Consider the following 26,363-nt stretch of genomic DNA (forward strand, 5'->3'; position numbering starts at 1 on the left):
ACTTTTGTTTTTCTCCGCAGCCGATGTGTTTGCCCAGTCTCAAGTGCGGTGTGCCGAGAACTTCCCCAGTCTATAGTCTACAAGTACATGAGCATCCGATCGGATAGGTCTGTGCCATCAGACATCTTCCAGATACAGGCCACGACCATTTATGCCAACACCATCAATACTTTTCGGATTAAATCTGGAAATGAAAATGGAGAGTTCTACCTAAGAGTGAGTAGTACCCTGAGGGCAGCCGTAGCTGTTGGGACAGGTGCAAGTTTGCTGTGGTTTGGCAGTATTCACTTGGAAGGAAAGCTAACATTTAAGGAGTTTGTGTAAGATCTTCCTGTGTGCATTATCTCACTGGATCCTCCTGGTAACACTGTCAGATAGATACTGATACTTCTTCTCCATTTTTGCAGAACAGTGAGACACATATTTAGTAGCTTCTCTAAAGTCACTCAGATATCAAGTTGAAGGCTCTAATGGAGTTGTGTGTGACCAGTAGAACACAAGCCTACACACATACATACACACTCCAAATAGATACCGCAAATCAGTGATAGTTCTTTCATTGTACATAGAAAAAAATAATGCCTGGAGAGCTTTTCAAAAACCATAAATTCCTTGTTGTTACATCTGCAAGATGATTTACATTCACAACAAAACCGAATCCTAGAAGCCTCTGAGCAATGACCCCAACCCCCGGCGCCAAATATGCCAATAGTTGCAGCCTTCTTGCAAACTCCCAGGGAGACAATGTGAGGTCACCTTTGAGTTTTCCGTTTCTTTCATTGCCTATATGAAATCTTTCTCTCAATTCTGCCATTTCTTTCTTCATGGTTATCTTTGCTTCCCCTTGCCCTTGCCTCTCTTCCTTTAAACTGGCTCTTGTGCCCCCTCATCCCTCTAAGGGCTTCCAAGCAGATCTCCCTGACTCCAGTGCCTCAGCCTTCCAGGCCCCAGGCAACATCTCAGCAAGGTCATTTTAGGTGAAAATCCTGACATATTTTAAATAGGGCTCACCACTTCATGTGCAAATGATGGCACCCCACCAAGCAGTTTGCAGGGTTCCGGTAACTGTTTCACGCTAAGGATGTTATTCATCAAGTTATAATTTTCTCAAAACTCCTTTGGGCACTCTTCATTTTTAATCAAATTTTAAAGTCAATATTTCATTTTAAGAACATGAAAAATAAATTGGGAAATTCATCCTTGTGGTAAAGTTTACAGATTTTTAATGTTTACATGTTTATCCCATTCTTTGATATATTAAGTTCCCTTCCAACTCCAGAATTATGTGATTCTGCTTCTTTGCCAGTAAATTAGAAATGATTAATTTCTCATGACCAACTTCTGAAGAGAAAAATCCAACCCAAAATTTATTACTGTTCTTTTTTTCTAATAGCTAAGAATAAACTTCTTTAACATTTCATGCTTTAAATTTGAGGTATACTAGATATTTGTAAGAAGTATACTCTAAATGAATTTGATGCAGTTCAGATAATGCCAGTTTAATAATTCTAGCCCAAACAAATAACATTATTTGTAACACATAGCAATAAAAGAGGTTCATCTCAAAATCTTTTTTAAAAAGTTTTCCACTTTGAACTTTTAGTTATTATTTAAGAAAATAAAATTACTAGCATAATCAACAGTTAAGCAAAGTTCCAGCATTTTATTTTCCTTGCAATAAACATAGCACTTTTAAAAGTTTTATGATTCCTATCAGTGCATTAATCGACTAGATATTTTCAAGTATAAATTCTCACAGTGTTTTTCTCACATAAAATCTTTTTTTTCCATGAATGATATAAAACTTTGGCAATTTTGCTAATCCCAGAGTTAAATATTAAGTTATTTGAAATAAAAAGTCATTTTAAGATTATTTCTTATCACATAATTGAAGAAGTAGTTGGGTTAAATCCTACAAAATTTTTCTACTGAAAATCCACTTGTGTAGAGGGTATTTGATGCATTAAAATCAATAATCAGACCTTAATTAAGCTCCTACTATATGCTCAGTCCCATGCCAGGTGCATGTAATATATATTTCCTTACTTTAAAGAGCTTTAAATATTACATGTGGCAAAAGTTTACATCTATGGGGGGGGGGGAAGGGGGTAATTTTGTGTTTGTTTAATTCCATGGTCCAAGATATCAAAGAATTAATGTTGGCTGAACAGTTAAAGAATGTTTCTTGATGGTCATGATACTGGACATGATCTTTGAAGGATCTATAGAATATAGGATTTTATTTATATTCCTTTTAGGAGAATACTGAGAAAACCTTTCTCCTTAGAAAAGAGGATATAGTGTAAAGAAGTAGTACATAAAACTGAAGGTAGAATACCATTCTCCCCATCCATACCACCCAGGATCTATGCCTTATTGAGCCTATTTTCTTGTATGGTCTACAGTGTGGGTATAATGAGAGAAGACTGCCTATTCACTCTTCTATACTCATCCCAAGGAATATACCTGGCACAGAGCAGTTGTTCAAAAAATATTTTTAAATGAATGAATTAATTCAACTAGTGCCTTCAAGGTATTACTATTACCTTCAAGGGTCAAGCACCATGCTGGGTCCTAGAGATAAAACAGTGAATAAAACCAAGCCAATCCCTGTCCCAGTGGAGCTCATGGCCAAGACACCGAGCAAGTGCTCTCAAGTATGCTGAATATTACAATTGTTGCAAGTATTCATGAGTGCCTACCCAGTCAACTGCTAAGAAGATAGAAGCGGTCCAGAACCTCTGAAAAAGTAGACTTAAACTGAAGACCGGCAGTTGAAGACTAGCAAATGGAAGGAGTAAAAAGCAGTCCAGTTGGTCTGAAACTCCTGAGTACTGCCTGTGGAGTCACTTGAGAGGATCCTGGAGAGATGAGCAGGGTGCAGATCACAGAATACCTTAAAGATCATATTAAGGTTTCAGGTAGAGGAATGGCTGTCATATTATCATGTTAAAAAATGATGTCTGGCTACACTGCAGAGCCTGGATTGGAGTGGGACAAGAATAGAAATGAAGAGACCAGTTAGTAGTTCAAGAGAATGGGGTACTACAGCAGTAGCAGTGAGTCCAAAAACAGTGGAGAGATTTATGAAGATACAGGAAGAACTACATGACTTGGTGAATCATTGGCTATGCTGAGGTGGAGGAAGAGGAGGCACCAAGATAGCACCAAAGCAACATAAGTTTCTGTTGTGAGCAACAGTAAATGATTATGGAGCCATTTATTAAGATAGGGAAGAAGGAACCAGTATAGAGAGGAAAGTGAGTTCAGTCTGGACATCCTTTCAGCTTGGACCCTTCTTTTAAGTAGGTGGCCTCACCTCCTACTCTCCTGAAACAGCTGAGGCCAAGAGACATGAATTACCTGAACTTTCCACTCATCCCCTACAAATTTAGGTTCATGTGTCCTCCTTCTTACCTTCTCCCTTGAGTTTTCCAAAGATGAGGTTTTACTTCTGTCAATCAAGGCTAATTCACCACCTATATTCTTGCTTCCATCTCCTCTAGAACTTTGTTCCATCAAACTCCCATCTACCTCCTACGTATTCAACTTGCCTCCCCCTACATGTTGCCCTCTCTCTCCTCTCCCTTCCCACCCAGGTTTCCTAAAACACAGCCTATAAACACAGTCTTTGAATTCTTACTTCCTAGTCACCCTTCAATCTTCTGTTCCCATTACCCTACTGAAGTTGCTCTGAAAAAAGCCACCAATGACATCCATACTGCCACCTCCAGAGGGCATTTTTGAGTTCCAGTCTCCTTCAGCCTTACTATTCTTTTGGATACTGCTGGCCATTCATCTGTTTCCCACATCATCATCTGTTTCTTCTCAGCTTCCCTCAATGGCTTCTTCTCTGCCCACTCCTTAAATAGTGGCTTCTCCTAGTTCCAGTCTTAGCACATATACATTTTCTCCCCTGGTTTAAATGTCCACCCATTAGACATTAACTGTTAAATCCTAACCCACGGTCTGTACCCCTGCTTTCCTCTGGCATTCAGATTCACACATCTGCTTGCCTGCCTGCCTGCTCCTCCAGTACCCATTACATTCTTCATCAAAATGAATGAGTTTCTTCTGAACATACTTCTTTATAAAACTTCCAGTTATATTTGGTGACTCTCCTCAGACATTAAAAAGTCTCCCCTCAATGCTTCAAGGTTCCTCCTCTTTTTCCCTGTATTTTTTACCTTGGTGTGTCTTCTTCATGTATATCCTCCATAACCTCATGTATCTTAGCATTTGCTATGTTCTATTGAAATAAACTATTTACATATTTACATTTCTTTGGCTACTAGAATGTAAACAAATGCATAATGCTAAGAAGTGAAAGGTAATAACATTCTTTACTTGTTCAAAAAAATTATCAGATTTTCACTCTTTATAAAGGCTGGTACTACTCAATAAAAGTGAAGAGAAACATTAACAGAGAGGGATGAACAGAAAACACAGAACTATCAAGAAAGCAGGTCCCAGGACCATGGAACTAATGATTATGTGTGGACAAGGGGGGAAGAACCAAGAAAGGTCAAAACCAAGAAGGAATTAAGTAGTGACTTTTATCCTACCCTCAAAATTCTTTCCCTAATTCTTATAGGACTTGGTATACTCTTAAATAATAGAAACTTCAGTTCAAGAAAAATTATTCTCTCCCTCCCTCTTTTTTCTTTTATTTTAGCAAACAAGTCCTGTAAGTGCAATGCTTGTGCTGGTGAAGTCGCTATCAGGACCAAGAGAATATATCGTGGACCTGGAGATGCTAACCGTGAACAGTATAGGAACCTTCCGCACAAGCTCAGTGTTAAGATTGACAATAATAGTGGGGCCATTTTCATTTTAGTCTTTTCAAAGAGTCCACTATAGGCATTTAAATCAGCCAAAGAATATTGTTACCATAAAGCACTATTTTATTTATAGACGTATCTAGTACATCTACATCTATATGCTGTACACTCACCAGTAATTCAAACAATTACACCATGGTATAAAGTGGGCATTTAATCTGTAAAGATTCAAAGTTTGTCTTTATTACTGTATATAAATTAGACATTAATCCACTAAACTGGTCTTCTTCAAGAGAGCTAAGCATACCCTAGCCAATGAAACTTGGATTCTTTTCTGTCAAAGTGGATCAAAGCAATGATTATCTTCTGTGGTGCGTAAGGAAACTTAGCACAGCTCCACTGACAGTCTCATAAGGAGGCAACCATCGTAACACTGAACAGCATGCAAGTTCGAGAATGAATTTTTTAACTGCTTTTTAAGAAAATGGAAAAAGTCAATAAAGATATATTTCTTTAGAAAATGAGGATCTACCATATTTGTATTGTTTTTATTTTCATTATCAGTCTAAACACAGTTGTTTATTACTTACTTAGTAATAAACAATTATTGTATATTTGCTCGTTTCTGTTGAATATTTTAAATTTGGTCAGAAATTTTTTATTGTGAATGTGAACAAAACAGTAAGCAAAATTCCCAAAGTGAATAAGTTATCCATAGAACAATTATTATACTGAGACATCACAGAGGGATAAGAAAACAAATCATTTTAAAACTATATTGGAGTTGACCTGAAGAAGCAAATTCAATGTATTTGTCAGTTCAAGCTGCTGTAATAAAATACTATAGACAGGGTGACTCATAAATGACAGAAATTTTTTTCTTCCACCCTAGAGGCTGGAAGTCTAAGATCAAAGTTCCAGCATGGTCATGTTCTGATGAGAGCTGTCCTCCAGGTTGCAGACTTGTATATTCACATGCTAGAAAGAGAGTGAGAGGGTTCTCTTCAAGTCCGTTTTGTAAGAGTACTAATCTCATTGATGAGGGCTCCACCCTTATGACCTAATTACCTCTCAAAGGCCTCAACTTGTAATGCTATCACCTTGGAAGTTAGGATTTCAACATTCTCGGGGAGGACAAAAAGCTCAATGTATAACACTCAGTAAATGTAAGTACATCCCTGAATTCAGGTATTCCACAAGATGTAGAGCAAAATGAAGAATAGGTATTAATAGGTATTGTACTGAGGAAACTGTAGCTTCTGAATAAAATTAAAACTCTAGAGATTCACTTATAACTAAAATTCTCATCTTTATATGTGAGGCTCACAGAGGAAGAAAATGAGAATGGTTCTTATTCTTAGCATCCAGAGTGACCGTGAACTAAAGCAAACCGCCCTCCCTCTGAATTCAAAGGAAAGGTTTTATGTATTATTTGTTTAAAGTGTAACTGCTTCACTTTGATGTATCATATTTTTAAATAAAAATAAATATTCTTTTAGAGGATCACTCTATCTTTGGAGGTTTTTTTAAGTGTAACCAGTAATCAATATCATTTTGTCTGGGGAAAAAAATTAATTATAGCTGCTAGAACAAGAACGTCCATTTGGTTTTTTTCTAATAGATAATCTAGGAGATAAGGGAGGAGGAAAGACTGCTAAAATCATACCACAAGAAGGGTGCAGCCAATTTTCTCTTATATCCAGTTTCAAAACACATATGAGTAACCTCTGACACCCAGGCAAGCTCAGCCTTGAAACAGGTGTTTCTCAAAGTGTTGACTAAATGTGCAGTAGTTGTCAAAAAGTCAGTTCACCAAGAAATCAAGAAACAAAACACAAACTTCTTATGTGAACAGGGGATGGGCTTTTGTTAAAGGGGCACAGAAACAGAGATGAGAGAACAGGTCTGGCCAAGAGCCATACAAAGAAGCAGAATGAACAGCAGCCTCAACACAGCAGGGCTGGTGAGGGCATTCCCGTCACTCCGTCCACATGAGTACTTGCAGTCCAGATAAACTAAGGCTTGATCTAAACTTCTCTGTTTTTAATCAGTCTATTGATTTTTCTACAGATGGACACAGTTCTCAAATCAGTGATGGGAGTGGAGAGAGTTTAAAAAGAAAGTCTAAGACCTCTAATAACTTTCACTTTTAAGTAAGAAGACAGTTTCTTATCTATAACTCTACAAAGAATTACAGAAGAAGAAACAGAAATTTCTCTGAAATATTTATATATAAGCCCTGGCCCTCCACCCCCACTTCTAAGCATTCATATAATATTGTAGAATTACATATTACTATTATATAATTATATCCTATATATTATGGAATAATGTATTTGATATTATATGTTATGTAAATATATAAGTAAATAAATTATTTCTGTGTTATGTAATTAAGATATAAAACATGTTATAATATATAGGAATTTTTAAACTGCATTTTTTTAATAATATTAAAATAATTAATAGATAGATAGATAGATACAGAAATCATTAACTGCAGGGGCACCTGCCTGGGGCAGTCGGTTAAGCATCCAACTCTTGGTTTCAGCTCAGGTCATGATCTCAGTCCCATGTTGTGAGACTGATTCCATGTTGGGCTCCCTGCTCAGGGTGGAGTCTGTTTAAGACTGTCTCCCTCTGCCCTTCCTCCCTCTCTAAAATAAATAAATCATAAAAAGGACAGAAACTAAAAGAAAGCATTAACTATAGGCAAAATGGCTGCACTTTCATCCCAAAGCCTAGCCCTATTCACAAATCATAGACAGATCAGAAGGGTTGATACAATGAAATGTCACTGATGTGATTCCCTTATTAATTGTAAAGTACACAATACAATTCATTTAAAGGTGTACAATTAAGTGACTTTTAGTATATTACGATGTTATGCAAATATCAACACTATCTAGTCCCATACCCATTATACACCCCATATTCATTAGCAGTAACATCTCATTCCCCAACCCACAAAGTGGCAGGAGTTACCATTAATCTAGTTTCTGTCTTTGAATTTGTCTTTCTGGACACTTCATATAAATAGAGTCACACAAGAGATACCCTTTTGTGGCTTTTTCACTTAGCATGATATTTGTAAGTTTCAGCCATATTGTAGCATGTATCAGTACTTCATTCCTTTCTATGACTAAATAATATTCCATAGTGTAGACATACCACATTTTACCATTTTGATGCTGGCAGACCAGGTCCAAGGAGCCAGAATGGGGTCCCATAGGACAAGCCAAGAGGGTCCTTGCAGTGAGCCAGCAGGGAGTGAGAGCAGAGTTTACTGAAAACATAGAGAGAGCGGATACAGATGGAGTGTCTGGGAGACTCAGAAAGGAAAGGTGGGAGTCTGGTCTTTGCTTGGGGTTGGAGGTTTTTGTTGAGGATTTTGGTTTGGTGTATGTGTCCTCTTAGGCATCCAGAAACCAGTTAGAACAAAGACAAGGACTTAGGTGTTATTCCTTGGAAGCAGGGGTCATGGCGTCAAGATGTCTAGCTCCAATGGTGGTTTAGAACATGCTTATGATAGGACGCCTGGGTGGCTCAGTTGGTTAAGCAGCTGCCTTTGGCTCAGGTCATGATCCCAGCGTCCTGGATCGAGTCCCATATCGGGCTCCTTGCTCAGCAGGGAGCCTGCTTCTCCCTCTGCCTCTGCCTGCCATTCTGTCTGCCTATGCTCGCTCTCTCTCCCTCTCTCTCTGATAAATAAATAAAATCTTAAAAACAAAACAAAACAAAAAAACTATTAAAAAAAAAAAGAACATGCTTATGATGGCTTTGGTCCTTCTTTACATGTTCTCTATTCTAAAGGAATCATTAACTCCTTATTCTTTACAAGGAGGACATACACTATTTGCATTCTAAGGCATGTGTAAAGTGGGGATACAGGTCCTAGCATGAATAAAACCAGGAAAAGAAGCAAAAAGCAGATTTTTATGGAGTCCTTCAGTTTCCCTGTTTCACATTCATCAGCTGAGGAACATAAGCTGATATGTTCTTCCCACCTGTAATTCCTTTTTGTCTTAGCTACAAAAAGGAAACTGATTCTTAGATGACTCATCCACTAATTTCACAACCTAAATCACCCATTTTTAGTTTCATTTTTAACTAAAAAAAAAGAATAGAAAAAAAACTAGCTAGTGAAAAAAATATATATTTTTCATTCTCAGAAGCAAAATCCTGGAAAGAGATTTGGAAAGCTAACACATAATTTCCCTTACAGGTACACCAATCCTCAGTAAACAGAAAAATCTCCTGTTCTCTTTTTAATGTCATTTGAAATTCAAAATAAAGTAAACATCTTCACTAAAAACAAACCAAACCAGTAAGACAAAGACCTGCTTTGTTTTCGAACTACACATGACTCCCTCCTCCCCTTCTCAATGAGAAACACTGATTTAAACCAGCTCTCATAGATGGGAATTACAAGACAAATACATCCCAGAATCATGATTATTCAGAGGCAAACATTTATTGAGCAACTTCTATAGTAATCCTTTCCAACGTTTAAGAGTGTGATGTATTATAAAAGAATCAGCTCTAACATTAACCACTTGTAATACTTAGCTTTCTTTATCCATTAAACTGAGATATTGAAAGAAGGAGCTTTTCCAGTTTTAACAACTGTAACTAATCCCTACCCCTGGGCTGCATTGACAGATAAGTTACCTCAATTTGCCAAATTTTTTAAAGCATCTGAGCACTCCTTGTGTCCAGTGACTATTGGGAGCACTGGACATTGGTAGAAGAGAAGATTCATAGTGCCTTCCCCAAAATAGATCTTCACACTGTGGGTTCATTAATTGGGGCCAAGGACCAATTTAGCTATAATTTTTTTTTTTTACTTTTTTTAAAAAAAGATTTTATTTATTTATTTGAGAGAGAGAAAGTGAGAGAGAGCCTGAGAGGGGAAAAGGTCAGAGGGAGAAGCAGACTCCCCATGGAGCTAGGAGCCCAATGTGGGACTCCATTCCAGGACTCCAGGATCATGACCTGAGCCGAAGGCAGTTGCTTAATTGAGCCACCCAGGCACCCTAGCTATAAATATTTAAATCACAATTCAAAATATTTTTTTTTGCTATTTGGTCTGTTAAATTATGCATGTTTTTGCTCCTTTTCACTGATACTGAAATAGAAATACTCATGTTAAATGAAAAGTCATTTTGCCTTGTTTCACCAGTGAAAAAAGTCCAGCCATGGGTTCCCACACTTCCAAACATGCTTCCCTGGAAATATGTATATTCTTAGTAAGTTTCAGTAATAAAGACATAACTGGATCATTTCCATCACTTCACCATTCTGTTAACCATTCCTGGGCTCAGAGACTTCCGTGCTCTATAACTGGACAGTTCCATTCGGACAGTGATTAGGAAAGGCCTCTTGGTTATTAAGACTGCCCCCTCCCCCAAAATAAGATCCCTTCAGCTGCAAAATTTCCCTCTTAACTGATTTCTTTAACAACTTGCTATCTCCACTCCCTCTAAACATAAAACCTCTTATTACATGGGTGCACTTCTTTTTAATAACAATAACCATAATAGGATTCTAAATTCAGATGCCACCTAGTCAGGTCATTTTATTTTTAAGACTTGCTCAAGGTCACAGTTTGTTAGGCAACAGTGCTGTGCCTAGAATGCAGGTCTTCTGATTTAGATTAAGTTCCTTCATGGGCCATACTCCAAATTTCAACACCAGCAAGCAATCGCTTTCTTTCCTGCAAAGCGTCCACCCCAAATCGTGGACCAGCTTTGCTGATTGCTGTGACCAGTTGTCACCACTGCTGTTACATGCAATTGTGTTGAAATAACACAGATGCCAACCTGATTCTCATTTATTTTCTTAAACTTTAGCTGATTTGTTCTCTTTAAAAACTCCATAGAGGCAGAAGTCATCGTGTTACACGAAATACTCCTAAACTCAAGAAATTCAAAGTCAAGGACCAATCATGTAGACCTTACTATATTGGAGAGGACAGCAATTCCCAAAAGAAAAAGTCTATTACTAAAGATCCAGATGTAGCTCTCTGCCTGGGGGAGCTTTGAGAGCAACAGTGGTGAAGAGGGAGTGAGGCTAACACTCTCCCGGTTCAGAAGCTGGGCCAAAACACTTGCAGAGTCCTTCCTTCCATAGGATTAGTATAAAGTTAGAGGTTTTTGTGTAGATTATTGCCATTCCTTGACACTGGTTAATATTCATTAGGGGATATTTTTTTCACGGTTTAAAGTGAGCACTTTATTGACAAATAGGTAGGCATTCTGTTTGTGAATTTCCCATTATCTGGTTCAGTGACCTTGATCAAGGCACTTCATCTCTGTGGCCTTCAGTTACCTCACCTGAGAAGTGGGCATGGGTTTTGATGAATGCCTTCTAACATTAGGTGATTTCTGAAGGAACAAAAAATGAATATCATCACCCAGAGTAAGATAAGATGCCTCATTTTATTAACAACTCAGTCCTCTGTGGGGTTTTTAGTTCGTTCACACTGTGTTTAAATAAAAATGGTAAAAACAAGTAGGGCTTTTAAAATTGTAATTTAATGAAACAAGATGGGATCCGGAGAAAGACAAACCATAAGAGACTCTTAACCTTACAAAACAAACTGGCGGGGGTAGGTAGGGAGAGGGAGCTGGGGTTATAGACATTGGGGAGGGGAATGTGCTATGGTGAGTGCTGTGAAGTGTGTAAACCTGGCGATTCACAGACCTGTACCCCTGGGGCTAATAATACATTATATGTTTATTAAAAAAATTTTTTTTTAAACTGTAGTTTAAAAATATAAATATTGAAGGGCAGAAATCAGTTGGAAACCAATCCCCATATCGAATAAATAAAGTCTTTTTTACCACTTTGCCTCTACAAGGGAGATGTTTTAGTGAAGCCAAATGATGGAAATAGGAAGATTGTTCAGCATCTTAAGACCACCTGAACACAGCCCAGTGGGATTATTATTTTTGGGAAGCTTCACAAATACAAGTTTATTGTTGAATCCTGTTTCCATGACTCCAAGATGTTGCTTATGTTTTGAACAGCGGTGTATGCTTCTAACTTTCTAACTCTTCTTTTAAAATATAGAACAGCTGCTGGTCTGCTCATATGGTATGCATAAGAAGCCCACAAGGGACAAAACCTTCCATTAATATGTCGAATTATTTTTAACAGACTTATATTTCTATCCCGAATCATCTTCTCAGAAAGATGGCACATTTCCATCCTCCCAGCTGGGGGGAGCACCTGCAAAATACAAACCCAAACTGTGACACATCTGGTACCAAAAAAACCAATCTTGTTTCATCTGGCCAGCAGACTAAAATATCAAGATTGTTGAACAGAATCAAGGCTAAAAGTTAACTGCCTCTTGTATGTAGTCAACACAGATGTCTAGTTAAGCTGTTTATATTGTAAGCGCATGTGTATGTTAATGGAGCACAGACCCCTTTAATAAGCCAGAGTCAGAATACAAATGCAGGAGAATTTTAAAGACCTGAATGCAAGAATTCAGTTCTTTTTTATCTTCCCATAGAAACTAAATTAGTTTCTGCAGAATCTCAGCATTATTTTTAAACAGATGCGTATAACACAAATAAATAATTTTGTTGCATTTTCTTGGTATCTCCAAATTGTTTATTTCCTTTAAAAACTGTATTCCATGTTTTTGTATTTTAATATTTAGATTACATTTCTCTCTTTGAGTGGTAAATTACTTGCCTGTGACTTAAAATAAATCAGGTGTCTTGGTTTGTATTGCCCCCAAAGCAAAATCTGACATAAGAATTGAGTGTGGATAGTTTGAGAGGTTAACTCAGAAAGAACAGGCAAGGAAGTGGGGAAAATGAGTCAGGGAGAAGAGAGATGCCAATAAATGAGTTAATGAGTAAATCACTACTATAGATAACTGGTACACATTTCCTCTAGGGAGCCTCTGAGAAATCTTGTGAAACTTACCTCAAAAGAATCCCACCAGAAGCTGCCTAGCTGCCGAGGCTGGGCCATTTATCTACTAACTTCCAACTCTGTTGTGGGGGTTGCCCCAGGGGCACTAACACCACACCCACTTATAACTGCCTGCAGAAGGATACTGTCAGGGAGCTAGAAATTTCAAATGCAGCCCCAGTAAACTCAAGTGACTGAAAGGAATTGGAGGAGGCATGAAAATCTGCTGACTGAGGTCAGCTCAATGCGTGATAAGTCTGACACCTGAAGCATGCATAACTGACTGGATGGCTTCAAATCACATGAACCTCTTTCCTGACTTTTTTTTTGTTGATTCTCCATCTTTTTTTTGTTTTCTTTCTTACTCTTCTTTTCTCTTCTTCTACTCTAGTTTTCCACTCCAAGAATCACCTACCTCACAAGTGAGGGACCAACCACATCCAAGACACAGGGTTCTGAAATAGACACAAAGACATATAAGAAGTTATGTAAAGTGGAATCATATAGTTAATACCATGAGCCTGTGAGATAACAAAGCACATCACAAGTCCAATTACAGACTATTGTATAAAACTGGTTGCCCTTCGGGGCATCTGGGTGGCTCAGTGGGTTAAAGCCTCTGCCTTCAGCTCGGGTCTTGTTCCCAGGGTCCTGGGATGGAGCCCTGCATTAGGCTCTCTGCTCAGTGGGGAGCCTGCTTCCTCCTCTCTCTCTGCCTGCCTCTGTGCCTACTTGTGATCTCTATCTGTCAAATAAATAAATAAAATCTTAAAAAAAAAAAAAAGTGGTTGCCCTTCAGGGCTTTGCGTTAAACATCTGCCCTGAGCTCAGGTCATGATCCCAGAGTCCTGGGATCGAGCCCCTCATCGGGCTCCCTGCTCAGCAGAGAGCCTGCTTCTCCCTCTCCCTCTGAATGCTGTTCCCCTGCTTGTGCTCTCTTTCTCTCTCTTTGTCAAATAAATAAATAAATAAAATCTTTAAAAAAAAATGGTTGCCCTTCAAAGGTGAACTTTCAGAGAAGCTAATGAAGATAAATCTTTAAGACCCTTCCCATACACTCGTCTCTTCCAAGGTCCTGAATGGACCTAGCAATGTGTTCACATGGTCATATTTTTGTAAAATTTGCAAGAGTAATATATTTTAGTTGAATTGATTAGGACTGCTCTTTCTGCTTAGCCTCTGCCTGCTTCCTGCCTGCCCCTCCTCCTTTATCACATCATATTTCTTTTCACGGTGGATGGCACTGGAGTGGTCACAAGGATTTTTGGGAATCTAACCTGGAAAAATTAAGTTAGGAGGGTGCATTTGTTTGAGTTTCACAGTCACTTCTATATATAGTTAATTTCATTCCTGTCTGATTTCAGAAATATTCCTACTACCCTCTGTGTTGATAGTATGCACAAAGGCTCAAGGCCAATCCAATGGTCTTATCACAATACTATGTGTCCTAACATCTTAGCATCCAGAACCAGTGTAGGTAGTAGAAGAAAAACAAGTTTTGATAAACTGGAAGAGGACCAGAACTGATGCCGTTTAGAAAGTTATGCTAGGAACCCGAGAAAAGAGGTGTTCACTTGGACAAAGTGTTTGGTGGAGAGCATGAAGAGAAAGTAACAAATTCAATACACATAGGAGGCAATGAACTCAATAATGGCTTGGACATAGACAATGAGAGAGCTAGGTTTCTGGCTCCCATAACGTGATAGGCAGGCAATTGTTTACAAGCAGAGATTCAGAAATTTAAACTCCTTTCATTTTGGGGCTCTGTCATCTTCAAATGTCTTCCAAGGTCACTGTGCTCATCTACATCAAAAGATGGATCAATGATGGATGGAATGTGAAAACGTTTTATGAGACAGGCCTGGAAGTGGCTTCCATTACCATGCTCATTTTCCTTTGAAAAGCTGGGAAATAGAGTCTGGCTGTGTCCAGAAGATAAGAAAATGGGTTTGGTCACTAGCTAGCAGTTTCTACCTCAATGGTGAAGCTAGCAAATGAGTATATTCTTTATTCTAGGAATGGGAGTGTTCCACTGGAAAAGAGAATAATTTTCTTTTCATCCTTTTTGAGGGGGTGTAGAGCATGCTAATGGGGGTGTACAGAGAGGAGGGCCACAGAGAGAAAGGAAGAGAGACTCTTTTTTTTTTTTTAATTTTTTATTTTTTATAAACATATATTTTTATCCCCAGGGGTACAGGTCTGTGAATCACCAAGGAAGAGAGACTCTTAAGCAGGCTCCATGCTTAGCGTGGAGCAGGGCTCAATCTCATGACCCTGAGATCATGTCCTGAGCTGACGTCAAGAGTCAGATTCTTAACCAACTGAACCACCCAGGCACCCACTGAGAATAATTTTCTCTCAGATTTACTTTTAGCTTTACTTGGAGCTTCGTTTATTTTTTTCTGTATCCCTTCTCTATTTTTGTTTCTTTTTAAAAAACTTTTTAACAGTTTTATTGATATTATTTATATATCATACAAGTCATCTGTTAAAAGTATACAATTCACTAGCTTTTAGTATATTCACAGATATGTGCACCATCACAGTCAATTTTACATTTTCACCTGCTCATATAGAAACCTTGTATCCTTTAGCTATCATCTTCCTACCCTCTACTCTACCCCTATCCCCCAGCTCTAAATGATCACTAATCTACTTTCTATATCTATTAATTTCCCTATTCTGGGCATTTAATATGAATAGAATTACATAATTTTTCAAGATTCATGCCTGTTGTAGCATGTGGCAGTTTTCCATTCCTTTTTATGGCCACATAATATTCCATCCTCTGGCGACACTCCATTCTGTTTACCCATTCTTTAGCTGATGGACTTTTGGGTTGTTTCCACTTTTTGGTTATTATGAATAATGCTGCTATAAACATTTGTGTACAAGTTTTTGTGTAGGCATATATTTTTATGTCTCCTGGATATAGTGTCTCTAATGCTCCAAGTATTCCTGTGACCTGTTATTATTCTTCCCCTCCCTTTTTTGAAAAAGAGAGAGACAGCATGAGCAGGGGAAGATGCAGAGGGAGAGAAAGAGAGAGAAAACTCCGAACAGGCTCAATGCGCAGCACAGGTATCGAACCACAACCATGAGATCATGACCTGAGCAGAAACCAAGAGTCAGACACTTAGACTGAGCCACCCAGGCATCCCTGTTATCTTCTTCTGCACAAGTGGAAACAGGATTGTGAGGTTAGGTTACTTGTGCAAAGTCTCATGACCTGTATAAGGCAGAGCCAGGCCATAAACCTGGGCAGGCTGATTCAAATTTGCGATGCTACTTCTCTCTAGATCAGCTCTTCTCAGATGGTTTCTAAGCTTTCCTTTTAAGGATATCTAAGAAATTACACAGAAGTAATAATTGCCATTTAAATATGTTCACACACACACACACCCAGCCATTTATCTGTCATCTCCCTAAATGTTCACATATTTCCTAAAGTGCATCCAGAAAATACAATTCTTACAAATGTAATAGTCTGCATGGAATTAGCACCACCTCCATATTTTACATCATTTTTTGCGTCACATTTTCTCGCTTTGTCCCAAATTACACTTACCTTTCTTTTTTTTCCTCTTCAAATTTTTATTTAAATTCAAGTTATTGTCCTTCTAATACACAGCATAGGTAGTTGTTTGGAATCGCAAAGACCATCCCCAGAACATCCACTAACTTAATCTTCTTGAGGTAGATCTCTACCCCCTTAAATTTTCTTTGGAATGAAATCAATATTGCATGTTGGTTCCTTCCGTCCCACACTTCCCCTAGGTTAAAATTGAATTCTCTGAGATCAAGATTTTTGTGTGTGTGGCTTTAACATGAGCTTCACATGCCCTTGCATAAGTCCAACAATTGTTTGTTGATTCATTTTAACCTCTTTTGAGTGTCATCTTCAAAGTGTACCTGTCCTTAGCAATGAAAAAGACCTCCCTATTGTCCTTTCACACAATCCTTAGCATGGAGCTAAATGGCTTTCAGATAGAGGAGTTGACCGGATGAAGAAGACAAAGTAAGTTCTTGTTCCTGAGTGACTTTGCTAAAGTTTTCCTTTTCTCTCTTAGAATGGTACATTTCTATACAAGATGATGGACATTTTGACCGATGCAATGTGCTTTGAACTGTTGTGTCTAATAATTCTTTTGTCTTGGGTTTTCCTAGCAGAGTGGTATATCTTACGATGCTGATAGGCATATTGTTTGCTTTTCGTTTAATGTGGTGAAGCTTGCCTTCTTGCTTTCTCTCCACCTCGCTCTTTAGGCCTTTTGCATGCATATCATTAACCTAGGTGGGAAGGGAGATACGGGTTAGGAAACTCTCCCTTAACCTCCCCCATCCTTATTTCCCCCTCAAAATTCTCTATCTCTTTTCTGTAGTGTACTTCTTATGTTCAGGGATAAGTAGAATCCTTATTTCCACATTTCCATTTATTTATTTTTAAAGAGGGCAAGTCACCTTTTAAATACTTTTTTATTCATTCAATAAATATGTAAGTGTCGGGGCACCTGGGTGGCTCAGTGGGTTAAAGCCTCTGCCTTCGGCTCAGGTCATGATCTCAGGGTCATGGGATGGAACCCCAAGTCAGGCTCTCTGCTCAGCAGGGATCCTGCTTCCCGCTCTCTCTCTGCCTGCCTCTCTGCCTACTTAAGATCTCTCTCTCTGTGTCAAATTAATAAATAAAATCTTTTTTAAAAAAAGATTTATATGGAGCAGGGGGTGTTTATGATACAGTGTTAAGTAGAAAATAGGAGATACTGTCTCAATCACATAAATATATGTACGGGAAGAAAAAAGTATAACAAATGTTAACTATGCTTATTTCTGGGATAGGATTGAAACAACATTGTATTCTCTTCCCTCTGCTTTCCTATATCTGCAATTTATTACCTTTTTTACAATGAGTTTCATGTCAGATTAAGAAGTTCTTTTTTACTTCTAAAATCCTGATGCCTGGGTGGCTCAGTCAGTTAAGCCTCTGCTTTCCCTTCAAGTCATGATCCCAGAGTTTTGGGATCGAGTCCTATAAGGAGCTCTTTGCTCAGCTGGGAGCCTGCTTCTCTCTCTGCCTGTCCCCCCAGCTTGTGCTCTCTATCTCTCTATGGAGCTCCCTCCCTCTCTCTCTCTGACAAATAAATAAGTAAGATCTTTTAAAAAAAAAAAAGTTCTTTTTTAAAAATTCAAAGCAAACTCAAGGAAGCCATAGGGGACTTGGGAATATGATAGATAATTACATCCAGGCATTAAACTAAATCTGGGAGTGGGTTACCAGAATCTTCCATAGGAGTGCCTGTTCAGTAGTATTTTGGTATAGAGTCCACCAGTCCCATTAACTGAGAACTTCAACATTTTAGTGTCCTATATGGAGCCCATGAGATGGGTCCATTAATGTTGATCTGGTAGAACAAAGCCAAAAAAAACAGATTTCAGGACAGAGAGTCAAGCCTGGATGGATGAGGTGGCACAACAAAGCCAAACTTTCTGGAACTGGAGTACCAGGGGGAAAGTCCAAACTTTGGCTACCACAACAACAGAGGTAAGCGGTACCAGACATCAGATAAGTAGATGCAAGAGGCAGAAGCTGCCAGAGCAGTTTGGATTCAAATATTTTAAGTGAGGTTGGGGAGCAAGGATTTAGGTATTGGTCAGTTCACATTAATCTCCTAAAATGGGATTTAGGCTAGTACCTCAGTTAAAAATCTAAGGCATATCTTTTAAATATCTTCAAGGTATACCTTAGTGTCAGCAAATCTATGTTAGCCTTTTCCAAGAAAATCATTTTTTTAAATGCCTAGGTTATCTAAATAGTGATAAGGAGAGCTAACATTTACTAAGTACTATTATACGCCATACTCTGTGGTCTAAAGCTGTGCTAGACATTTGATGTGCTTTACAAATATCACCTCATTTTGTGATATGGACATTTTCATCCCATTTGAAAGAGGAAGCAATTGAGCCTCAGAGAAATAAGAAACAGATGCCACACAAATAGAAAGTGGTAGAGCAAGGTCTATAACCCAGATCAGTTTGCCTCCAAAGCCTGCAGTCCTTACCACCTCATTACTGATCAGTGGCTAATTCTGTATGGCCACTTATATTTTCTGTGCTTCTTTTTAAAAAAAAACCTGTTAATAAGCCAAAACCCTGTCTACTAGGGATGAGACTAGTAGATACCATGAACAAGCAAATTGCATCAAGATCTTTAGTGCCTTTTAAAGGAATATTACTAATAAAAATTATTACATATTTGAAAGTTATTAAGAGAATAGATCTTAAAAGTTCTCCACAAGAGGAAAAAAAAAATCTGTAACTGTGTATGGTGACAGATGTTAACTAGACTTCTTGTGATCATTTTGCAACATACATCATTTGTACATCAAATTGTACATCATTTGTACATCAAATCATTTTGCTGTACACCTGAAACCAATATAACTCTGTATGTCAATTATACTTCAGTATAACAAACAAACAAACAAACCTATGAGAGTTATTTTGGGAAACAAGGAATTCTTAGTACCCTCAAAATCACACCATGGGTCTGGAGATGACTCTTCCACATCTCTAGCCAAGGTAAATAGGGAAGAAGTGAAAAGTTACTAAAAGGGATGTCTAAGGTAGCTGTGAAAATTAGTCTGGATACACTAAGGATCTAAATGGAGTAAGCAAAGCATTAAACAAGTAAGATTTCTAATTAGAATTGAAAGCACAACATACATAACTCTTATATGATTCTTTTTGGATCACTGAACTGTACCCCACTTTAGACCAAGTCTCTAAAGGACACAATTAAATATATAAGAATTAAAAAATCTTTATGGTGCAGTAAACATTTCTGTGGCCTGAAGTATAAAATCAGTTGTGCAAGGTTGAGCAATGGATTAAAAGAGTAAATCCTCCTTTGTTTCTTAGAGATTAATGCAGAGCTATTGAATACCAGTTGCAACTTAATAAAGTACACAAGTGCCTTGTTTTTTAATTGTTCAAGATTTGACATGTTTTCTTCTGTTGAGTGAAAGTTCATGCTATTAGCTGTACAAAAAGCTACAGACATGCCTGGGTTACTTTACCTTAACAGAAGTAACTGCTCGCACATCAATGGCATATTCTCCATCACTTGTTCTAAATCTAGCAGGCTATTCTGAAAGTAACCATGTGGCTTCAACAAACACCATTAACTTCCTGTTCGAAATAAAGAGAGAAAGAAAGGAGGAAAGAAAGAGAGAAATAAGGAAAGGAAGAAAATAGAAAAAGAAAGAAAGAAAGAAAGAAAGAAAGAAAGAAAGAAAGAAAGAAAGAAAGAAAGAAAGAATGAATTAGTGCCTTCAGCAGTAATTTTCATCCCCTTCCCAAGAGATGTTTCAAACATTCTGATGAAATTATGAAAAAAAAAAATGGGAAATAAGTTTTCTGTGAATGTCACAAAATGGCAATGGGGAAGTCTCATAGCAGCCCTTGATCACCTTGGAAGAAGGTGAAATTTTTAAATATATGTTCAAAGGCACCAAGTAAATTTCTGTTTTATTTTATTTTTTTAATGGTCCAAGTGCCAATCTGAAGATTCCATTTTGCAGTTATAGCACTGATATCAAGATATCCTTTTTATTCTGAGTACTTAGAAGAGGGTGGGGCAAGTTTCGATATTAAATTCAACTAGAGAATAAACAAAAAACAAAAAATGAAAAATGATGTAATACAAAGCTATTTAACTCTGCCAGATGCTTCTGTAATAAACAAGGGATCTCAGCAAGTCAAATGTATGCCCTATTGTCTTCCCAATAGCTTCAGTTACAAGCTATTTGATGTGGAAGCAAATGTGGGCCCCAGCTCTTGACAGTTTTATAGCCCTTGGTCAAAGTTTTCAACAGTGTTTGGAGCAGGCGTGACTAGGCAGCTAGATTACACATACTGACTTTCCACTTGCAGATACACAATATTTACTTTTCAGGGTGAGCCAGTATACCAGCTGACCAATTAGGCCACAGATTTCTTTGCACTTCATTAAAGCTAAGCAAAGACTGTGAATATAAAAGCCACAGAAATACATTCAGGCTGGACTTTCCTTTAATGTGTCCTCATATAATCTCCCAAAAAAGAATGCCGATGACCAGTAGTCTTCTACATCAGAACCACTTGGGTGTAAAAAAATCACAGAGGGTATCTCTCAAGTTGAAAGTTCTAGTTCTGTGGGTTATGAACACCTACATTCAGCAGTAGATAGAACCAAATTTTAGAAACAGAGACAAAGTTTGAAAAGAAATCTGAATTCCTGGAGTGTCTGGATGGCTCTGATCGTTGAGCATCCAACTCTTGGTTTCAGTTCAGTTCATGATCCCATGGGTTGTGGGATCCAGCCTCACATTGGCTCCATGCATACTGGGGAGTCTGCTTGAAGATGCTCTCCCTCTTCTTCTCCCCCAACTCTCTCTCTCTCTCTCTCTCAAATAAATACATCTTAAAAAAAAAAAAAATTGGATTCCTCTAACCTCCCTGTCATTCAGCCTGTAATTCAAGTCCTTCCACAATCAACTGTATGATTTTTAAATCAGTATTTCCTTCAATGAATCCTTTCCTCTAGTCAAAGTGGTCTTCTTACAATATCATGAACATGTGAAATATATTCCTACCTCTCTGCCTCTAATCAAACCATTGCCCCCACCTTGAATATTGTCATTCCTTCTCCCTCTCTCCTAACCCCATACCCCCATCTATCAACTCAAAAACCCAGCTCCTCCATGATGACTTCTTGGCCACAGGGACTTCTCTCTTCTCTGATCTCCCTTAGCATTAACTGTTTATTTATCCATTTAATACTTAAACTGCTTCATGACCATCCTCATATCATTATATAACTTTTTATTTCAACGTGTTTTTCCAGTTACCTGTAGGCCACTTCTATTTGAAAATACCATCTTGCAAATTCAAGAAATCTACCACCATGCCTATATTCTTCTTAAACTTCTATTACTGGCACCATTATTCTTATATTTCATCTAGGCTCAAAACCTTAGATTCACTTTTGAGTCTCCTTACACTTCCATACTTCCCATATTAAACCAGTCACCAGGGCCTGCAAATTCTAGCACTGCCTTATCTCCTATTACCAACCACTTGCCTTTCCCATTTCCAATGCCAACACCCTTGCTCAAGCCTTTATTTCCTCACCTGGGCTATTTCAAAAGATTTTGTCTTCTCTGTCTCCAGCTTCTCCATCTTCAGTCTAATCTAATCACCTCAGCAAGATTAATCTTCCTATATGTAGGTCTGAATCACATTACTATTCTGAGAAAATACCTCCAATGGTATCTCAAGGCCTACCAAATAAAGTATAAATTCCTCAGTTTGGCATGAACTAGGCATAGTGTCAAGGATGCTGTAGTATGCCACCCAGATCTCCTCTCAGTACCAAAGCATTCTGCCAGCATCCACCAGATGCTAGCAGTGCTGGCTTCTGACAAGTCAGAGTTTAATTCTTCCCCGGAAATTGCCATTGACCAAAAGGAACTGTTTGGCCCAAGGTTTGTTTTCCCCCCAGAATCAGACCACATTTAATAAGTGATTACTATGGGAATACAAAGGCCCAGCCCCCTTGTCTCAATTCAGGACAATTTTATACAGTTACACCAACTTCTATGTGGCATGTGGGATTAGCTGATCACCCTGCTGCAACTTTATTTTGACTCAACTTGTCCCTCTGTCCTGTCCTGCTTCCCTGACTCCCTCACAAGGGTTAACCCTACAAGCATTTCCCAATAAACTTTTTTTTTAAGATTTTATTTATTTATTTGACAGAGAGAGATCACAAGTAGGCAGAGAGGCAGGCAGAGAGAGAGGAGGAATCAGGCTCCCTGCTGAGCAAAGAGCCAGATGCGGGGCTCGATCCCAAGACCCTGGGAACATGATCTGAGCCGAAGGCAGAGGCTTTAACCCACAGAGCCATCCAGGAGCCCCTCCCAATAAACTTCTTGCACTGAAATCTTTATTTCAGAATTTGTGTTCAAGGAACCAACCTAAGACAACCAACCATCATTCTTTCATATCTTTCACTGTTGCCCTTCTTATATCCTACATTACAGTCAAACTGAGTGATCTGCCATTCTTCATATATCACCACTTATTCATTAAAAAAAAATCTACTGAATATCTAAAATGTTTCAGACTCTATAAGAGGTACTGACTGACCTAAAGAGGTATAGACAAGTAAGCAATCCATTAGAATCAGTATAAACAGTGATTTCCCAACTGAGACAACAGAAACAGCAAAGGAGAAGCATGTGCTAGATAGGAAACAGCACACTCAAGGTCCTAGAGAAAGAAAACTCACCCGGTGAGTCAGAGAACTGCAAGTGCACTTCAAAATGGCTGAAGCTCGGGGAGCTTGAGTGGTGGTGGCAAGAAGCAAGAGAGGTCAGCAAGGCCAGGACAAGAAAGGTAAGTAGCCTTATTTAGGAAACTGGACATTGTCTTTAGGGAAAATAGAAGATATTAAAGGACTCTAAGGGAAAAAAATACCACCATGGTCATGTTTGTGCTTTAAAAAGGTTTATCGGGTAACACTATAGAGAAAGAATTAGCTGGAGGAAAAATCAAAGGTAGATGCTACTGCAGTCATTCAAGCAAAAGATGATGGTCAGCTGACTCAGGAAGTGGCAGTGGAGATGAAGAGACCTGGGCATATTCAGGAAATATTAATAAGCAACAATAAAAAGAGCATGATGTTTAATCATATGGAGAGTGATAGGGAGGGAGGAATCAAAGATTGTGTTTCTGACTTAAGTAACTGGATGTACATTAACCGCTGAGACGGGAAACACTGAGGGATGCAGAAGTGGGGAAAAGATGGTGAGTTCAGCTTTGGTCATGCTGGACATAAGGTATTTAAGTAAGAGTTGAATATGCAGGTGTGCACAGCAGATATATAGGTCCAACCTTTAAGAGAAGAACCTGCCTAGAGACACAGACCAGGCATCAGGAGGATTTTATATGGTTATAGAAACCTGGGGGTCAGATTGAAAAAAGCTGTTAGAATAACAAGAGAAAACCTAGTAAAATGTGGTAACACAGAAGCCAAGAAAACTAGATGAAGCAAGTTGTCAAAAAGGCATCAAATACTACTCATGCCAAACAAAATAAAAACCAAAAACAGTGTCCACTGATTGGAAACATCTCTGTGCCTTTGTTCAAACTATTCAAATGACCAAAGAGCATAGAAATGTTTTCTATCTTTCAAGGATCAGCTCAAATTGATATTTACTGAGTATCATCACATGTTACCTCACTTACTGACTAAGATTTTGAGAGTTAAAACTATCTCTTATGTATCTTGACTTCCTCCTCAGCTCATTAAAATGTGGATGTTGTACATTCAGGAAAAGAGCCAAATTTGAAGAGAAAATTTCTTTTTTTTTCCCCCAAAGATTTTATTTATTTATTTGACAAAGAGATATCACAAGCAGGCAGAGAGGCAGGCAGAGAGAGAGAGAAGAGGAGGAAGCAGGCTCTCTGCCGAGCAGAGAGTCCGACATGGAACTCAATCCCAGGACCCTGAGATCATGACCTGAGCAGCCAGCAGGGCCCCAACCCACTGAGCCACCCAGGCACCCTGAAGAGAAAATTTCATTGCAGAGATTGTATGGATGGGTTGAGCTAGACCACAGATCAGAACTATTGCTTGTCCCTGTCAGGGAGATAGTACAATTAAGCCCATGTCCATGCAGGAAGAGTCATGAAGAAATACCCTTGATTGTTTAGAAAAGAACATGAAACAGTCTTCAACCTTATATTCAAACTTAGTGAATGAAATGATGGTGACAAGGCCATCCTACTTTTCCACTGTGACATTAACCTCTTGGACCATTTTAGAGCTAGATCTGGAGCAAAATGTCCACATCCAGACCCTAACTGACCCTCACCCCACAGAGAGGCCATGAGCAGCCACTGATAAGCAGGCATTCATCCATCATCTGACTGTTCATTTTTCTGAAGTGTAAACATCTAAAAAGGAAGGCCCATTTGAATAGGTACAACTGCCAACTTCACTTACCCCTTCATATTTAACGAGCCTATTTTGTTTTATGGTTGCTTCAAAATTGCTGACGGAGAAGAGGCAGCTATGAATGGAAAACATGAAACAACTTGCTGAGCCCTCACTGTGAGCTTGATGGCTTGCCTCATCATGCCCTCATAGACCTACACTTCCATGATTTCCTTAATTCTCTTCAAATTCAAAGAGAAGAATTCTCCCTCTCCTCTACAGTGTTGACATGAAAGAATATTTCAAAGCAGCTTGAGGGAGAGGCAGGCACCAACACAGTACAGTTAACATGATAATAAGCGGTACATTTTTGGAGACGTTCAGTCCAGACCTCCAGAATTCGCTGTACAGCTACAGGGCCAGGAGTCAATCTGCCCTTCCCCTCTCCCTGCCTAAGCAACATTCCTCTTAGGTTCTCAAGAGGCCTTGGCATTTAGAACATTAACAAATATTGACTCAACACCCAGAAGAGTAGCTTGAAAATGGTGGGTCCTTGATTGTGGTGACACTCAACAATTGTAACAAATAGTCCTTTAAGCCACAGAGTTTTATAAATGGAGAGAAGACAGAGTAGTAAAGATGAAAGTTAAAGGTAAAAATTTCCAGCAGCTTCTATCTGGAATGTTACCTAAAGAAACTTCAGCTCTGACAGATAGCCTCTCCTTTGCTGTCCTGCCCTCCACTCCCTTGTGGTGGATTCAATAAACTTCCTCCTCCTTAGAAGAAAGGCAGGCAGAGAAAGAAAGAAAGAAAGAAAGAAAGAAAGAAAGAAAGAAAGAAAGAGCGAGCACCTGGGTGGCTCAGTGGATTAAGCTTCTGCCTTTGGCTCAGGTCATGATCTCAAGGTCCTGGGATCGAGCCCACATCGGGCTCTCTGCTCAGCAGGGAGCCTGCTTCTCCCTCTCTCTCTGCCTGCCTCTCTGCCTGCTTGTGATCTCTTGGTGTCAAATAAATAAACAAAATCTTAAAAAAAAAAAAAAAAAGAAAGGAAAGAAAGAAATGAAGGAAGGAAGAAGGAGGAAGGGAGAGAGAGGGAAGGAAGGAAGGAGAAAGAAAGAAGTAGGGAGAAAGAGAGAAAGAGGGGGCAGGAGGGTGGGAGGAAGGAAGAAAGGAAAAAAAGAAAAGAAACTTCAGTAAGAAGCTAGTAAATGCTGATGAACATTAAGTACTGAAGGTGTTTGGGTGATTCCCTCTTTATATCATCATTTTGTCATTTAATACTCATACTATACTGCATACTTCACTTCTGGATGCTTTTACCCCTTAGACTGTGGTTTCCATTCACAAACCTGAGTGGGTTAAAAAGAGATGATCCACTCTACACTGGACCATCTTATAAGTGTCCAAGGATGCAAGACATCATTAAAGTGATGTATAAAGAGAGCATTTCAGACAAGGGGTCGTGTATTACAGATCTAAAGCTTAGGAAGGAAATTAGGGAGTTAGTCCAATGCCACAATTTCACATGACTGAAAAAAAATTTAAACAAGCCAAGATACAGGAGAAAGTTCTTTATCAAAGTCACATAGTTATAAATACCTTCTCATAATTTTTATTCTTTGTGTGTTCCTACTGCTTTAATAGGATAGATTCCTATCCCAATAAAATAGTAT

General features: G+C 38.6%; 1 protein-coding gene and 1 long non-coding RNA gene across 8 annotated transcripts in view; one reads left to right on the forward strand and one right to left on the reverse strand.

Moving 5' to 3' along the window:
* EFEMP1 (EGF containing fibulin extracellular matrix protein 1) overlaps positions 1 to 7,174 on the forward strand; it is a 61,301-nt gene extending 54,127 nt beyond the window's left edge. For 5 of the 7 annotated variants that reach the window (XM_082743617.1, XM_082743612.1, XM_082743613.1 and 2 more), the window contains 2 exons: positions 21 to 216; positions 4,676 to 6,284. In XM_082743617.1, the coding sequence (XP_082599743.1) occupies positions 21 to 216; positions 4,676 to 4,837 (358 nt within the window). In that variant the 3' untranslated portion in view covers positions 4,838 to 6,284. Of the gene's footprint in view, positions 1 to 20; positions 217 to 4,675; positions 6,285 to 6,851 lie in introns of those variants that run through there. The other 2 variants (XM_082743615.1, XM_082743616.1) reach the window with 1 other exon arrangement.
* Positions 124 to 25,645, reverse strand: LOC309870962. The gene is made up of 5 exons (XR_014314892.1): positions 25,542 to 25,645; positions 19,787 to 19,898; positions 13,129 to 13,168; positions 11,949 to 12,014; positions 124 to 2,896 (listed from the first exon to the last, which is right to left on the reverse strand). It is a non-coding gene; the product is annotated as an uncharacterized lncRNA (long non-coding RNA).
* Between the last annotated feature and the right edge of the window lie 718 nt (positions 25,646 to 26,363).

The sequence above is a fragment of the Mustela nivalis genome, assembly GCF_964662115.1.
Source record: "Mustela nivalis genome assembly, chromosome: 8".
Classification (NCBI taxonomy): Eukaryota; Metazoa; Chordata; class Mammalia; order Carnivora; family Mustelidae; genus Mustela; species Mustela nivalis.